General features: G+C 47.8%; 6 protein-coding genes across 6 annotated transcripts; 4 read left to right on the plus strand and 2 right to left on the minus strand.

Annotated features, from left to right (window-relative positions):
* Positions 1 to 277: 277 nt before the first annotated feature.
* F4822DRAFT_393015 (MFS general substrate transporter) lies at positions 278 to 3,458 on the plus strand. Its single transcript, XM_051457268.1, has 3 exons — positions 278 to 1,861; positions 1,956 to 3,070; positions 3,135 to 3,458. Exons 1-3 carry the CDS (start codon positions 1,003 to 1,005, stop codon positions 3,150 to 3,152), a joined length of 1,992 nt encoding a protein of 663 aa, XP_051318844.1. The 5' UTR covers positions 278 to 1,002; the 3' UTR covers positions 3,153 to 3,458.
* Positions 3,459 to 3,481: 23 nt separating this feature from the next.
* On the plus strand, positions 3,482 to 4,702 carry F4822DRAFT_149675 (DUF757-domain-containing protein). Its single transcript, XM_051452986.1, has 4 exons — positions 3,482 to 3,781; positions 3,847 to 3,871; positions 3,937 to 4,221; positions 4,291 to 4,702. Exons 1-4 carry the CDS (start codon positions 3,707 to 3,709, stop codon positions 4,386 to 4,388), a joined length of 483 nt encoding a protein of 160 aa, XP_051318845.1. The 5' UTR covers positions 3,482 to 3,706; the 3' UTR covers positions 4,389 to 4,702.
* Positions 4,703 to 4,903: 201 nt separating this feature from the next.
* Positions 4,904 to 10,042, plus strand: F4822DRAFT_149718 (P-loop containing nucleoside triphosphate hydrolase protein). Its single transcript, XM_051452989.1, has 3 exons — positions 4,904 to 5,683; positions 5,748 to 6,408; positions 6,476 to 10,042. Exons 1-3 carry the CDS (start codon positions 5,205 to 5,207, stop codon positions 9,839 to 9,841), a joined length of 4,506 nt encoding a protein of 1,501 aa, XP_051318846.1. The 5' UTR covers positions 4,904 to 5,204; the 3' UTR covers positions 9,842 to 10,042.
* On the minus strand, positions 9,917 to 11,668 carry F4822DRAFT_149708 (glycoside hydrolase family 61 protein). Its single transcript, XM_051452988.1, has 5 exons — positions 10,922 to 11,668; positions 10,269 to 10,828; positions 10,165 to 10,214; positions 10,082 to 10,116; positions 9,917 to 10,023 (listed from the first exon to the last, which is right to left on the minus strand). Exons 1-5 carry the CDS (start codon positions 11,023 to 11,025, stop codon positions 9,993 to 9,995), a joined length of 780 nt encoding a protein of 259 aa, XP_051318847.1. The 5' UTR covers positions 11,026 to 11,668; the 3' UTR covers positions 9,917 to 9,992.
* A 667-nt stretch (positions 11,669 to 12,335) lies between these two features.
* On the plus strand, positions 12,336 to 13,713 carry F4822DRAFT_393023 (carbohydrate esterase family 15 protein). Its single transcript, XM_051457269.1, has one exon. It carries the CDS (start codon positions 12,396 to 12,398, stop codon positions 13,584 to 13,586), a length of 1,191 nt encoding a protein of 396 aa, XP_051318848.1. The 5' UTR covers positions 12,336 to 12,395; the 3' UTR covers positions 13,587 to 13,713.
* Positions 13,714 to 13,769: 56 nt separating this feature from the next.
* On the minus strand, positions 13,770 to 15,006 carry F4822DRAFT_149706 (NAD(P)-binding protein). The gene is made up of 3 exons (XM_051452987.1): positions 14,881 to 15,006; positions 14,384 to 14,803; positions 13,770 to 14,310 (listed from the first exon to the last, which is right to left on the minus strand). Exons 1-3 carry the CDS (start codon positions 14,914 to 14,916, stop codon positions 13,867 to 13,869), a joined length of 900 nt encoding a protein of 299 aa, XP_051318849.1. The 5' UTR covers positions 14,917 to 15,006; the 3' UTR covers positions 13,770 to 13,866.
* Positions 15,007 to 16,361: the final 1,355 nt, after the last annotated feature.

Consider the following 16,361-nt stretch of genomic DNA (forward strand, 5'->3'; position numbering starts at 1 on the left):
AACGATAAGATGGTTTGGAAATTCGGTATTAATTTGCGATGATTAATATGTCCAATACACCGAGTTTGTCATCAAAATGAGGTATTGCGGGTGAATTCCACCCGTTCAATCTTACAAATTACTCTGGAAGAGTAGGGCCTTGCAAGTAGTTGCTGTTATGCCTCAAAATTCATGTTGGCGATTTATAAGAGAGAAAACGGCTACACATGAAGGTGGTAGGCCTAATTCGGATATAATCTAATACACCACAGGACTAAGAATTTGAAGAGTGAGCTAATGTGGACCATTAAATTGAGTCTCCTATTGGCTATGTCTCCGAGCTACGTCCCTACTTGGCATCGACTTCCTTGGCCTTGGGATCCGATGGCGAACCGGGTATCCACAAAAGAATGGGGCAACCCAAATGGAATTTTGAATGACGATATCCACAGGGCCTCCCTAAGAGCGGGAATAGTCGGGAATATCTGTCCGGTTTACTGAAAGTTCCTTTGAAAATTTGACATATGGGTGCCCGATACATCGGCCTCGTCACTTCGCGGTAAACTTCGCGGGTAGCATTCTCCGATTAGCAAACAAAATATGCTGTAACGCTAGCTGGCAAGCTGGACAATGACCGCCGGATGGGTGGTTACGATCACACATGCAATCTCCCACACCGCCCCGGTCGATATGTAGTTGACTGGTTGACTCCCGTAAAAGTTCTGCAGACTACGGTGCGGACCGAAAGCTTCTCAAGTGAGCGGTTGTATAATCGACCCTAAGTCAAAGCGAGGTTGCATTACCCTTCGTTGACTCTAACCTTACATCCCAACACTTGTCTTCAACCAATCACGAGGATCCTATAAACCTCGGGTGATATCCGTGTTTTGAAGCTTGTCTTAGACTATCCGGAACTGTCTTTTGCTTTTTTCTCTTTGAATCCTGCTAATCCGCCCACCGGCTAATTGTAATACTCATCTCATCGGATACAGGACGGCTTGGAAAAAGGATTCAGTCTTGCGAATGATGGGATTGACCAATAATGGTAGCGGGCTGGCGCCTGTTTTAGATGGCGAACATGCGGACAACCCAGTTCTTGACGAGATCACCGAGAAATATGAGACAGAGCACCCCAGCATCCCGGCAGGACAATCCTTGGCTGCGCAGCGTGGCTTGGGACAGCACGGCACCCGCGAAGAGATCGAAGATGATATACCTCTACCCGATGCAGATACGCCTATCAGCTATCGTTACCTGACGTTTAATACACCGGTGGCGCGTCCGAATCTGGAAGATTCGCAGCTGGATCGTAGCGACCTACCGGCATGTCCCGACCTCTCGCAGTTCGAAAATCCATTAACCTGGCCCAAGACACGCAAGGGGGTCATGGTAGCTATATCCTGCATCGCCACCTTGTTCACTGCGTATGCGGCTGGTGCTTATTCGCAAGCTGCGGATCTGATTGCTTCAGATCTGAATACGACGCATGAGAGCGCGCTAGTAGGTGTGACAACATTCTGCGTAGGCTTCGCCGTCGCTCCTATGGTCCTCGCCCCATTTTCCGAGGTGAATGGGCGCTATCCCATCTTCGCGATTGCTGGCGTCGTCTTCGTTCTCTTCCAGGGCATCTGCGGCGTGGTTACAAATCTAGCAGGTATGCTGGTCGCCCGATTTCTCAAGGGCGTCGGCGGAAGCGTCTTTAGTACCATGGTGGGAGGCGTCATTGCTGATATGTACGACAAGGAGGATCGTAATACCCCTATGGCTCTGTTCTCTGGTGCCGTTTTAATTGGCACTGGCCTAGGGCCCCTTGTGGCTGCGGTGATGGTTCAGACTTGGGAAGGAGAGGGTGACAAATGGAAATGGATATTTTGGCATCAGGGTAAGTCTTTATTTATTTCGATTTTATCCTAGTTCTTCTCACGAAAATTATCAGTGGACGATAAAAACTTACGTGTAATTTTTATCCACATTAGTTATCATAGACTTTGTCTTGATGGTTGCCGTTGTAGTCTTCTTTAAGGAGAGTCGAGGATCTGTACTCTTATCGAGAAAGGCGAAAACTCTTAACAAATGGTATGGGCAATTGGAAGAGAAGGGTATATTTGGAGTATATGTGCACGGATCAAAAGGTGATTCGACAGCAGTGATAGCAAATTCGGGATTGGATTCGCCAGAGAAGCCTCCCCTTCCCGCTTCATCAGCTGTGACACCTACCTCACCTCGACGCAGACCGACTAATTCCAGGAGGGCCGTGCGGCTCCAGCGAATCAGATGGATCGTTAGGGAGGATGAACAGCGCGCATCTATCACGACAATGATAACTGTATCGCTATGCAGGCCGTTCTTGTTGCTCTTCACGGAACCCATCGTATTTTTCTTTTCCCTGTGGGTGTCCTTCGCATGGGCCATCCTTTATCTTACCTTCGGATCTATACCTCTTGTGTTCCAGCGGCAGTACGACTTCAACATTGAACAGTCCGGTTACGTCTTCACGGCTATGATCGTCGGGTCTGTAATATCCACAATCATTGGTATATACCAAGAGAGTGTGCTCAACCATCCCAAGTGGCGATCGGAGTCGGATGACACTGAGACAGACAGCGTAGGAGATGCCATAGACAACGACAACGATGAGAATGTCGAAGGTGAAGGATTTTGGGGTTTCTTGCGACGGAAATTCCCGGCCGAGTCCCCGGAAGCACGACTATACTTTACCTGTTTCACTTCTATACTCCTTCCGATAGGTCTCTACTTATTTGGATTCTCAGCACAACCATCAACGCATTGGATGGTTCCTACATTTGCCATCTTCCTTGCCACGATGGGCATTTTTTATGTCTACCTCGCTACCTTTAATTATCTTGCGGATATCTACCAAGCGTATGCTTCCTCAGCTTTAGCAGCCCAATCTTTCTGTCGTAACGTCCTCGGGGGATGTTTCCCTCTCGTAACGGGTTTATTGATCCGAAACTTGGGAGAGGATGCGATGGGTGGATTGTTGGGAGGAATCGCAACAGCGTTGACAGTAGTACCGTGGGTGTTGGTATTATTTGGAGATAAGATTCGGGCAAGAAGTTCATTCGCGATCGTGAGTTTTCCAAAAATTCATGTCAATCCGGTTCCCCCCCAATGCTGACGATGATTATAAATAGGCCCTTGACCATAAATGAAGGCTGAAGATGTATCGGTGCTAACTCTAGATTGTCACTATTTCGATGAATGGGTTTTTTCGTCGGTCGCTATCTTCGGATATTTATTTCCCCTCGTAATGAAGCTATGGGGTTCAACAATATACGCTCGTTATTCGTTATAGTAAGGGTAGAGTAAGATGGCAGCTCCAAGATAGAGTTGACTACCAGTCGAGCGATGACGACGGGAATGATGATAAACGTAATTATCGCACAATTACATTACGGGGGATAAGATCTTTTATAATGATAATATTGATGACATAATAAATATTTATTTAAGAGTTATACGTGCCCCGCGCTGGGGCCTTAGCTTGCTTAGTCCGTCCCGCGTCAAACCCCTCCAGTCCAAACTCTTATGACGATTTTCTTTTTCTTGTTCTTTTCAATCGGATTGCTACATGTAACTATCCCCCAAACTTCTTCATCAATTTTCGACAATTCCTATTTTTCCCACCAAAACCACCGGTATATCCAAACTTTGACTCAGGTGATAATAATACTGGCACGATATTTCATTCGGTAGATAATCCATCATGGAGGAAATTACCAAGATGTCCGGACCAGTTCCGAAGAACTTCGATGCAGACAATGCAGACAATCTTGAAGACGTAAGAAATCAGCGACCTTGACTACATTGTCTAGCCATCGGCTAACACGGGTTAATCTATAATAGATCGAGAAGCAATTTGCAGTGAAAGGTGCGTGCGATTTAATACCTAAGCTAAGATTTTAATGTTGTATTCTGACTTTGCCACGATCGCAGCGGTTCAGCATCTCGAGACGTACTGGGCTATCCTCGAGAAGGTCCGAGGTTCATCCTTACGATTGACCAAGATGGACGACGAGATCTACAACCATCTGAAAACCGAATTCCCCGACTTCGACCCTGCTGCCACTATCAACGAAGACGAGATGAAGAATAAGTCAGGCAAGGAACGATGGCGCAAGTTTATGATGGCTTATGAAAAGAGAGTCGATGATTATAACTTCGGCACCATGCTACGGACGAGCCCGAAAGTAGAATACGAACAGGACACAACCATCTTCGGTATAAAATGCCCCTCTTCAAAATGCTTTTAGTTAAAAAGGCTTCTCTAATTCATTTCTTTCGTTTTAGTACCTCGAATGCAGTTCTATGCGGTCGAGATCGCGAGAAACAAGGCTGGTCTGAATGATTGGATTTACGAGAAGGCTAAAGGTATCGCCAAGTCCTAGGGCTCACGAAATACGATTTAGTACCAACGAATGCCAACGGCGAGATTATTTTTCAGTTACCACCATCGTCGACAATGATACCCATACAAAAGAAGGGATTGAGGAGGGTGGGAATGGATGGGTGTATAAGGCCTAGGAGAAGGCCAACACGATCTAGAATCCTCAAATCAATTTATATTAAGAGGAATGAATTGAGGTGGTTGTATTCTTTTAACCCTCAGCTAGAGCGCCTCTATATCCCTCAGAGCATTGTCTTGCACTAACAACGTCTAGATGCATGTAGCATTTGGCCTCAGGGACAAATAGACGGGCGCGGACGACTCACAGATTTGTCGGTATCGCGAACTTACTGTGTTTTGGCATTGATTTCGCCGTGACAAGAAATTTAGGCTGGGATCATCCTATTAAATTCAAAGCGTGTGGTAGTTGTCTCTTATTGTCCTTCTTTTATTCGTATCTATTTATTGAACGCGACGGCACGTGTTACGAGCAATCACAAAGGCAAGTAATTCAACAAAGCCCTTTGCCACTGACAAATCTATTCCAATATCGGAATAAATAATGGCATAATATCTGGGACAGGAATGGGGTTGATTTAATATCAAACTGAAATACGTATCTTCTAGGTAAACATAACATCCCTTAGGCCCTCATCAACGAGTATTCCTATGTTATTTGACGCATCAAAGCAGCAAAACATCCCACAGGCAACCAAATGCTTCTACCCATACAATTCGTCCAATTCGGACCTTATCAAATCCACATTCGCTTTTCAATAGTACACACAAAGTGCTCGTGTCTTCGTTATTCTCGTGAATGGAGCCTCGACAATTTTACCAACAGCCGCAGAAGCCTCAACCGCAGCAACAACAACAACACCGACCAAAAGAAATGAAGGGACAACCATCTCTCAAACATTTATTTACTTTTGTGACATGGCAAAATTGTGGCCCGTTGACTGCGGGTCTAATAACAGCTTTGTTTTCGGGTGCCTTGAGGACTGCTCTAGCTATTCTCATCGGCAAGATATTTGAGGCTATCTCCGAATTTGGGTCTGGGCAGTTGGCTGGGCCAGACACCCTCGCTCAAGTTTCATCCTGGTGTGTTGTATTGGTTCTCATCGGTGGCGCAGGATGGATCGTCAATTTCTCCTTCATGCTATCTTGGATTGTTTTTAGCGAGCTCCAAGCGAGAAATATTCGTCAAAAAATGTTCTTCGCTCTATTAAAGAAGGATATGCGATGGTTCGACTGCCAGCAGGACGGAGTTGCTAGTTTACTCATTAGAATGCAAACGTAATGCCCCCTCCTCAATTCTATTATGGCTCGCAATTGAAACGAATAGCTGACATAATAATAGACAAACCCGAGAGCTCCAGATGGCGTCGTCGGTAGCGCTTGGTTCCCTTGCGGCAGAAATAGCTACGTCGCTTGCGAATCTCGTCGTGGCTTTGAACGGTTCGTGGAAACTCACCCTTGTTCTCCTCGCTACGGTACCTATTTCCGTCATTATACTCGCTATGCTGAGCCGCACGTTGAAGCAAGCGATTCAGGCTCAGAAGCTGGAGTTAGGCCGAGCATCCAAATTTGTGATATCTGCAGTCACCGCCATAGACCTAGTAAAGGCTTTCAACGGTACCGATCACGAGACTTGGCAGTACCTCCAGGCAATTCGACGGTCCATGGACAAATATCTTATCCAAGCTAGGGCGAGCGCGGGCCAATTTTGCTATGTTCGATTATGGATAGACGGGATGTTCGTCCTCGGATTCTACTACGGCGTCGTTTTAGTCAATGAAGGATTAAGCCCGGGTAATGTCATGACGACCTTTTACGCAGCTCTTGCTGCATTACAGGCCATCGAGGCTTTTATACCGATGTACATGGTCCTTGCGAGAGGAATGTCAGCCGGCCAAGCATTGTATTTCATAGCGAACGAAATTGAAGGTGGACGAAGAGTACAACGAATGATCGGTAGCCGGCAACCGAAGCATTGTTTCGGCAATATCAAATTTGACCATGTAGGTTCCTCGTACGAAATCCTACTAGTTGATACGTATTTCGTAACTAACTTGAGCGGGCTTCTAGGTCACCTTTGCGTACCCGTCGAATCCGTCGAAGATTGTATTGAACAAGTCCTCGTTCTCCTTCCAAGCAGGCCAACTATATTTTGTCGTCGGGCGAAGTGGTTCAGGGAAGAGCACATTGGGTAATCTGTTGTTAAATTTCTACGAGCCTCTTAGTGGCGATATTTTGATCGACGGCTACGCACTTCAAACTCTCGACGTTGAATGGGTACGGAAAAATATCACTTTGATCCAGCAGACGAGCGTCCTCTTCAACGATACTTTCTCCATAAATGTCGCAATGGGTCACCCGAATCCTACGCGAGTTTCCAGCGCGGAAATAACGACCGCATGCGAAACAGCATTGCTCCAGTCGACGCTTGCTGGCCTTCCCAATGGTCTCGATACTTACGTAGGACCTGGTGGTCACGATCTCAGCGGTGGTCAGAAACAACGACTAGCTCTCGCGAGGGCGAAGATACGCGACCCACCGGTGCTTATACTGGACGAAATCACCAGCGGACTTGATCCAGTGAGTCGAAGCCTAATAATGGATGCGATTAGACAGTGGCGACAAGATAAGACAACCATCATAATTACGCACGAAGTCGCACAGATTCAGGATTATGACTTTATATATGTTATGGACGATGCGCGGGTCGTTCAAGCGGGGCATCGCAAAGATCTGCAGCTTCAAAAGGGTGGCGTCTTTTCTGTACTTGTCTCTTCTCTAGCCGCGGATGATGGCGAAATAAGCGACCAAGAAACAAATACCATTATAAATTTTTCTCGACCTAGAAGCACCGCCCAACCGGAGGATCGTACCTTATCGAAATATTTCTGGCCCTTTGATAGGCGCGACAGCCAATATCTAACCCGTAGGAACACGATGGCTATGGGTGGTTCGCAGCATATCTTAAACAAGGTACATTGGGATGATGATGAGGCCGACTCTCGTCCACTGCAAACTGGTGAGCCAATAACCCAGAGCAAATTCCTCCGAACTGTCGGTACACTTGGTCGACAACTCTCGACGTCATGGAAGCATGAAAGTCGGTTATTCCGCGGTATATCTGGTCAAAAGACGGTACCAGATAGAACGGCGAGCATACTCCGCCTCCAAGATCTGGGAGATAGGGTACGAGATGATCGTGTCGGCACTTTTCGTAAGGTTGGGCGGCAGGCCTTGGCATCCGAGAGCGCGATCACGAGTATTTCTGAATCGCATAATGGCGATGACCATAAAAAAAGTGAAAAGAATGAGCGAATATCTCTATGGGGCATATATAGGACTGTCTGGCCTTGTCTGAGTCTAACCCAAAGAATCGCACTCCTCATCGGGTTTGTCATGTGTATTTTGGTTGCGGGGTCTGTGCCAGCTTTCTCTGTCATATTTGCTAATCTTCTAGCTGTGCTATATTCTGGAGGCAACAAGATGGAAGCTGGAACAAAGTGGGCTCTATACTTGCTGCTCATAGCTTTTCTAGGGGCGGTATCGACGTTCCTCAGCCAGTACTTGGTACAGTGGGCGGGTCAAGCCTGGGTTAACGCCCTCCGAATGCAAGCATTAAACAGGATCTTGCGACAACCAAAGGCATGGTTTGATAAACCCGATCACTCAACAGTTCGCATCAGCGAATGCATGGATAGGAATGCCGAGGAGATGCGAAATCTCATTGGACGATTCGCACCCCAACTCCTTGTCGTCGTGATCATGATCCTGACCACTATCATATGGGCTTTAATTATCTCGTGGAAGCTCACTCTCGTCAGCCTTGGAAGTGCCCCGCTTCTCATTGCAGCTACGAAGGGTTACGCGTTCGTGTCACAGAAATGGGAAACACGATCTAACAAGGCCGCCCAAGAAACTAGCACGATTTTGACTGAGACCTTTCTCAACATACGTGTCGTCCGTGCTTTAACGCTGGAACACTTTTTTTCTGTTAAATATGATAAGTCTATCGGTAAAGCCTTCGAGATCGGCGTTAGAAAAGCCGTCTGGACCGCTACCCTATTCGCTTGTTGGCAGTCTATATTCTGGTTCATGATGGCCCTCATTTTCTGGTATGCGACTGTGCTCCTCACCGTCAATAGGGAGGTGACGGTGAGCGCTATTTTACAGGTGGTGAATTTACTAGTTCTCGGCCTCACCACCGCCTCTAACATTCTGAATTCCGTACCAAGCATATCTACAGCTCAGGCTACTGCCGCCCAACTTCTCTATTACGCGACTCTGCCCGTGGGAACCTCTCACGAACCAACTGGAGGCACCAAACTAACAAGCCCTCTCCCAATTCGGATGGAAGGGCTTTATTTCGCTTACCCGTCTTCGATGAAGAACATAGTGCTTCGAAACCTCACACTTGCGGTCGACGCCGGAACATCAACCGCAATCGTTGGCCCTTCGGGTTGCGGCAAAAGTACGATTGCTTCTATCATCGTGGGCCTGTACGTACCAGATCTGTCGGGCGGGCAGCGACGACAACAGCTTACTTTCGCATTAACCCCAGTTTCCGAGATCAACATCATCGATCTCAGAAACCACATTGGCTACGTTCCACAAGTACCATTTCTTTTTCCCGCTACTATCGCTGGGAATATTTCCTATGGCCTACCGGAGGACTCGTTGCTTCGTAAGTCAGATAACCTTGAGCGAGCGGCTAAGGAAGCGGGAATCCACGATTTCATCCATAGCTTGGCGGCCGGGTACGATACGATTGTTGGCGATGGAGGCCAATCCATTAGCGGCGGGCAAGCACAACGCATTTGTATTGCTAGGGCTTTGGCTCGCCGACCCAAACTTTTAGTTCTGGATGAGCCTACGAGCGCATTAGACGCCGAGGGCGCAGAGGCAGTGAGGCACACGATCGAGCATTTGATGCGTATCGCCAGATTCACCATGCGTGATCGAGAGGATGATCTGGGTGTTCTCGCCGCCGGCATGTTACAAGAGGAACTATCTATTGTCGTGATTACACATAGTAAAGAAATGATGCGCGTGGCAGACCGCATTGTTGTAATTGATCAGGGATGCGCGGTGGAAGCAGGGCCTTACAATGAACTTGTTGCGAAGAATGGAAAGTTTACGGAACTTGTGAACGACGGCCTCTGGGTGGATGGCGATAGAAGCAGCTATAGTTCACGCAGACGGCGAAGTGCGAGCACGGGAGAGGGAAAAATTAAGAAGACTGGTTCTAGTGATCTTCCACTCCGAAGGACGAACTTATCCGACGAAAATGATCCTGTTACGACGCCGAGATGGATTGGTATCAGAGATGCGCAGTGGGCTGACGGTCGAGGACCATCTACTGGTGTCCTAAGTCCGATGTCGAGTCCATTCGGCGCACCGTCACGAAGAAAAGAGCATAAAGGAGACGACAATGCATAAAGCGCGATTATCCGCCCGAAAAATATGTACCTAAGTATATGTAGGTATGGACCATGTATCGGGATGACCGATAGATATAGGTGCATTGCTCTCTTAACACCTATTACTACCTAGGTACCTTATGAAGTATACTTAGATTCCGAATGCATCGTTAACAGTCCTGACAATATTTGTTGACGAATCTATGGGATGTTAGGATGTGGCTCTTCGAAGTGTTATGTGAGTAATATGGCCACTTACCCGTTCCATACTGGAGGTCCTGGAATTGTGTAATTCTACGCGACACGTTAGGGCTTACTCTATAGGAGATGGTATTCTCTTACCGTCTGTGCTTTTACTGCATCCGAGTAAATATCAATTTTTATTGACGGGTCTAACTCTGTTAGCGGTGTGTCGAGCAATTAACAAAAGCATTCGAAGAGCTTACCGTCTTCCTTATATGTCCCGGGGAACTTGGCGAGATATTCGGGCGAAGGAACCGCCGTACCGGACCCAGTGATATTCAAATGTGCACATTCGGGGTAGAACTGAGGCTTGTCTTCGATGTGAATACTCAGGATCTCGTGCCTTATAACGTAAAGACCTGGTTTGATAGTGGCCGGTATCGTGACGGGCCAAAGGTCTGGCGAACCATCCCAATTCTGAAATTTCTTCTGATACCAGATACCTTCTACAATATTGCCTTCCAACAAACCTGCCTCCCAGATCTTGAAGAAATTCAGATCGTTCACGTTGGCATCTTCACAAGAGGCGCCACAGTCGGCTAACCATACTGACATCGGTCCATAGGGATGTAGCCAATACCAATAGACGGCTGTGATATTGTCCCCAGCTGCGATGGGGATATATGACGGCGGTGCAGTGCCTGGGGTATTGCATGCGAGGCCAGTATCATTTACGAAGAAGATTGGGTCGATGCTCGCCCATATTCTTTGGATCATCCATGGTTTCCCTTCTTGATCCCCTAAGGGGTCGTCCGGGCTGAACCTATACTCGGATTTTAGCGACCCTTCGTTTGACTTTTCGTGAAACTATATGCGACATGGAATCTTGGAATCTCTGAAAGATTGGGACACCTACCCCCTGTACCAAGTGTCTCCGACTGTATAATTCGCAAGACCACCATGGGCGACGACCGAGCTGACTAGCAACGCTAGCGCTGTTAACAAGAGCAGTCTCGCCATAATTGGGTATTTATCGAACGGTAGCGAGGTTCCTTTTGGCGAAATTGGCGTCTAAGACTGCATCACCGTAGCCTCGTCGTCGACTTGCGAATTCGAACAAGTTACCACTTAGGCAAGCAACTACCGGCTGCCAAGAATCTGGGGAATCTTGCCACTGTCGCTCGAAGTATTTGAACCATCTTGGAAGCTGGGCCAGATTCTCTAAATGTGTCGAATGATACTTGAGGACATAGTCGGTTGATGCTTTAACCACGTGCGGTAATTCGGAGCGTCTAACGAGCGATTCGATGCAACGCTGCCTGTCCGGCTATTTACGAGACCATCAAGTTCGGATCATCGATTTTTTCCACGTCTAAGAATAGGAACCTGAATTAGCCATGCCTAAAGAAAGATATACCCTAGATGATCATTTCGCATGGGCTGCTGAAGCCACACCGGGTTGGAGGAACTTATTAAACCATCTATTATAATCATGCAAGGGGTGAAAGCTATCTAACCGTCAAAGGAGAATTGGTGTATTTTAATCATTTTAAAACATACCTAGGTACATCTAAGTGTCTAACCGACACTTAAATGTTATGATTTGGCGAGATGATTCAATGAGAACATGTCGACTTCCTGCCCGAGTAATCGAATGCGTATTGTCGCACGAAAGGGGTTACACGACCTACCAAGTTCTTGAATGTTTACGTCAGTGAGAAGGATGCTTCCCCGCAAGCCTACCGAGTATATTGAGGTTGCGCCTCAAGGAAACCTAGGTACCTAAGCAGGTAACCAGGGTTATTCTTTTGGCATATTAGCAATGATCATATTAATACTACGTTTAGGTGAGCTTGCACACCCGCGCAAGCGATATTAACCATATTAGCCAATCTCCTCCACACTTGGAGACGTGGAGGCTCCTTATGCTAGACAATCCTCCATCATCCCCAAAGTGCCAAGGAGATCTCGGTGCAAGGGGTCAAAGTCTTGCCACGCGCAACAGGGAAGCTTAAGCGCCACATACTTTTTGAGCCTTCTAAAAAAGTAAATGCGATGGTTATTTATTATGTCCTTTATAGTGGAGAGCACCTGGACGTCGAGACTTGGCCAGGGCTGTATCTGTCACCGGATTCGTCCGCGCACCCCTCCATCTATCAACTTGGAAATGGGAAAACGCCTGGTCAATCCGGTTCAGGCATATAGCAATCAGCCGGAAATTGGAAAACTGACAGGGGGTATAAGCGTGGCTTATTCCGTAACCGACCCCCTCGACTGGATATATATAAAAGAGCCGCCCCCATACCATGATCACGTCGTTGACTAACCTACGAGGCACATCACTTCCCAGAATTCCTCTTCCCAGCCAGCTGCCAATCACAGTGTCCAAAATGATGCGCCGCCTGACTTCCGCCCTCCTGCTGGGCGCTACAGCTTGTGCCTTGCCGTTCGCGGAGATCTACGAGCGCCAGAACACCTCTGACTGCTCCCTCAAGGACACCTACCCGGCTGTAGACTTCGCCAAGCTACCGGACCCGTTCACCTTCCAAGATGGCAAGAAGGTCGCTAGCAAGGCTGACTGGACTTGCCGTCAGCAAGAGATCAGCAAGCTCTTGCAACAATACGAGCTAGGCGTGTACCCCCCGCCACCTGACAAAGTCGAGGCTTCGCTATCCGGAAGCACATTATCCGTCAAGGTCACAGTCGGCTCCAAATCCGTAACAATCAACGCCTCGATCAAGAAGGCTAGCACCAGCCCCGGCCCGGCTATCGTCACCATCGGTGGCTCTTCGTTGCCCATCCCCGGTACCGTCGGCACCATCGGCTTCAACAACGACCAATTCGCCTCGCAGGCGTCCGGAAGTTCCCGCGGACAGGGTGCTTTCTACACACTCTTCGGAAACACCCACACTGCCGGTGCTTTGACCGCGTGGGCTTGGGGTGTCGACCGTCTCATTGACGGTCTCGAGCAGCTTGGCGCCGACAAAACTGGCATTGACCCCAAGAGGCTCGGAACCACGGGTTGCTCCCGAAACGGGAAGGGTGCTTTCATCGTCGGTGCCCTCGCCAACCGTATTGCTCTTACTCTTCCTCAGGAGTCCGGTTCCGGTGGTGCTGCCTGCTGGCGTATCTCCGACGATGAGCACAGCAAGGGCAAGAACATCCAAACCGCCGGCGAAATCGTCGGTGAGAACGTGTGGTTCAGCAAGAACCTAGACGCCTACACTTCCAAGACTAACACCATGCCCGAGGACCACCACTTCTTGGCCGCTCTTGTCGCCCCCCGTGGTCTCCTATCTTTCGAGAACGACATCGACTGGTTGGGCCCCGTCAGTACAACTGGTTGCATGAAGGCTGGTCGTCTCATCTACAAGGGTCTCGGCGTACCTACCAACATGGGTTTCTCCCTCGTTGGTGGCCACAGTCACTGTCAATTCCCTTCTTCTCAGCAATCCGAGCTTACTGCCTACATCAACTACTTCCTTCTCGCTGGCACGACGGCGCCTCCCGAGGTCGAGAAGAGCAGTGCGACCGTGAGCGTTGCCGACTGGGCTCCTTGGGAGGTCCCCACTCTTGCCTAAGTAGAACGATACTCCGCGGCTATCTACCTATAAAAAGGTTAATGAACCGGATCCCATGTATATAGTTGAATCTTGTACCAGCGAGTAGCGGGCTTGATAGTTTAACGCGAAATTACCATGAAGAAAATATCACCTGGGTGCTCAAATATCTAGTGCAAATTTCGTCCCGGTATCTATAAGTAAATGGGAAATCCGGGTCATTGTAGAACATTGGCCTGCCATTCTAACTTTCAACAGACGTGCTACCTAGGTATCTATTCCCTGCTGCACCTAATTTTGCTTAATTATGTAGCCATGCCTTGACGGTTGCTGCTAGATCTTCTTCCTGAAGCCCAAGGGTGGTCGCCGCATTTTTGTCTCCTTTGACAGCATGGTTGGCACCATCCGCATAGACACGCCTCCGTAAGAGGTTAGAGAAGGCGCTGTAATCCCCTTTGCTCAACTTTTCCAACCCGATCTTTTCCTGCTCAGCTGTACTAGCATGATCCACCTTCCATTTCTCTCCCGTCTCCGCCTCCACTATCTCAAGAATTTGGTTCTGAGACGGATTAAACGAGGCGATGGTAAGATATTGGTTAGCTGTCTTATCTGGCTGGGATAAGATGGCAACGATGGCCTTACCAACGAAGGCCAGATTCGAAGCTTGCACAGGTTCGTTCCCCGAGTCGTAGATGACTGCAGTTTTAGTATCTTTATTGAACCCGTTTGTTCCGTACTTGAGTCCCTATAGATCATACTTTTATATTAGCGCTGAGTCCTACAACTAATCGTCAATTGCAGTGTCATGTTACGCTTACCCAGTCGAAAAATAACCCGCTCGAGATGCCCGTCCATGTGAACCATGGGTTTTCTTGCGACTTGCCATTGATGTAATCAAGGGTCTTGACCTTGCCTTGGAGAATGGTACCAATCGCGGTGTCACCCAGAATTCTGGTATTGACGCCAAACTCCGAGGGGATGAATCGCTTGACCTTGGCTGCTAGAGCGGCGTCGACTAGTGCAGTCTGACTACCAATAGCTACGGTCGCGATAGTGGATACTACAGCATCTTGTCCCTCCAAGGCTGTAGTCAAGGATTCGACCGACTGATAATTGACTTTCTTGACGGTCACGTTTGGGGGAAAGGTGGACGTGGAGTTCTCGCGTGTGAATGCCGTCACATTGAAATTCGCTTTAATGAGTTCCTCGACAACTTCCTTGCCAAGGTTTCCCGACGCCTAAGAAGCAATAGTTACATTAGTACTTCAATTGACTATCGAGATGGTCCTATGCTTCACGCAGAGGCATTACTCACCCCGACTACAACGACATTTTTGATTGAGCTTGTCATGATGTCCACCTAGGTACTAGTTTGTTCCACGTTCCTCGCTTGCGAGAGGTATTTCTGAAGAGTGAGGTTAAATATTTTCGGAGCTTCGTCGATGTCAGGGGTCAATTGCCGGACACCTGGGACTATATATGATACAAGCCGTCAAACCCGGGCGGGGATAATGATGTGATGTCAATGGGGTTACAACTGGCGAAATTCATAGTAATAAATGGCCGGCGTCGACATGAGCCGAATTTGGGGAATCAATACACCCGACGGGTGATGGAACGGATAGCTAGAACGTATAATATTGGCTGGATTCAGATTAGTATCTACTAGCGACCGAGTTAGTACCATCGCGACATCGGATTACCTATAAGGACCTCGCGCGCTATTGGACGAAGATGAGCACGTAAGAGATATTATTCTAAATACCTAGGAACGCTCGCAAATGCTAAATGGATATGACGTTCGACGTTCGATTACTTAAGTAGGTCGATACTTGCTAAGGTACATCGGCGGTATGTAGTATTTGTTTCTTCGGGGCTGATGTGTACCTAGGTAATTAGGTCAATCATCACCTCCGCACTCTTTTCTCCTTCACGAGTCTCATGAAAATATGTTGGTTATCAGTCAGTCATTTCCACGAGCTACTTATCTAGGTACACCTACCTGTCTAGGAGTTTTTCAATACATTCTAAGGGATATCTATGCATCGGAAAACAACCTCCCACTTTCCTTAATCACTATACGAGACATTGATCTTTTTTTTTTCGACAGTTGTAAATGCGTTCGATTTGTTGGGTTAAGTAATCGATCGAAATGGGGCGGCGGGCAGCGACGATTATTTCCTTTGAGAGAGTAAGAGAATACCATAACGGACATAGGACAATTGGCGCGATGCTCGGTAATGTCTTGGAAGGTCAACGGATGTTATACACGTGGAGGGCTAGGAGATGAAATGGATGTATGGTGGAGAGAAATGGCAACAAGCAAGACTTGGTTCGTGTTTCGCTACGCGGTTGCGTAGAATGAAAACTCGTGTCCGATGAATATTCATCAATTCCTATTCATAAGCTACCCCTAGGCAATGATGCTACCCCCTATTTCGAGTTCAAAGAGCATAATAAACAAGAAAGCTTGAGTATTCCAACTTAGCTGTTTATTAATATCCACGGTCACATATAGAGAGTGAAGAGAATGTGCACAAAATCATCCGATTGGCATCAAAATAAGAAACAGTCCGAAGCAAAGTGATTAAAACAACAATAGACACGATAAATCTTGCTGTAGAGCGCCACCCCAAAGGAAAATAGCGGATTCACAGACTCGCCTCGGCATAGCTGAAGCCCGTAGTACCCTAGAGAGACAACCCCCTATTAAACGCGTAAACTCGGAATCAGGTGGCGCGGGTATTGATAATTCCGCCTGTGCTATATCAGAGCGGCAGGACTTCTGTATCGTAA

This window comes from Hypoxylon trugodes, assembly GCF_022578975.1.
Source record: "Hypoxylon trugodes strain CBS 135444 unplaced genomic scaffold F4822scaffold_2, whole genome shotgun sequence".
NCBI lineage: Eukaryota > Fungi > Ascomycota > Sordariomycetes > Xylariales > Hypoxylaceae > Hypoxylon > Hypoxylon trugodes.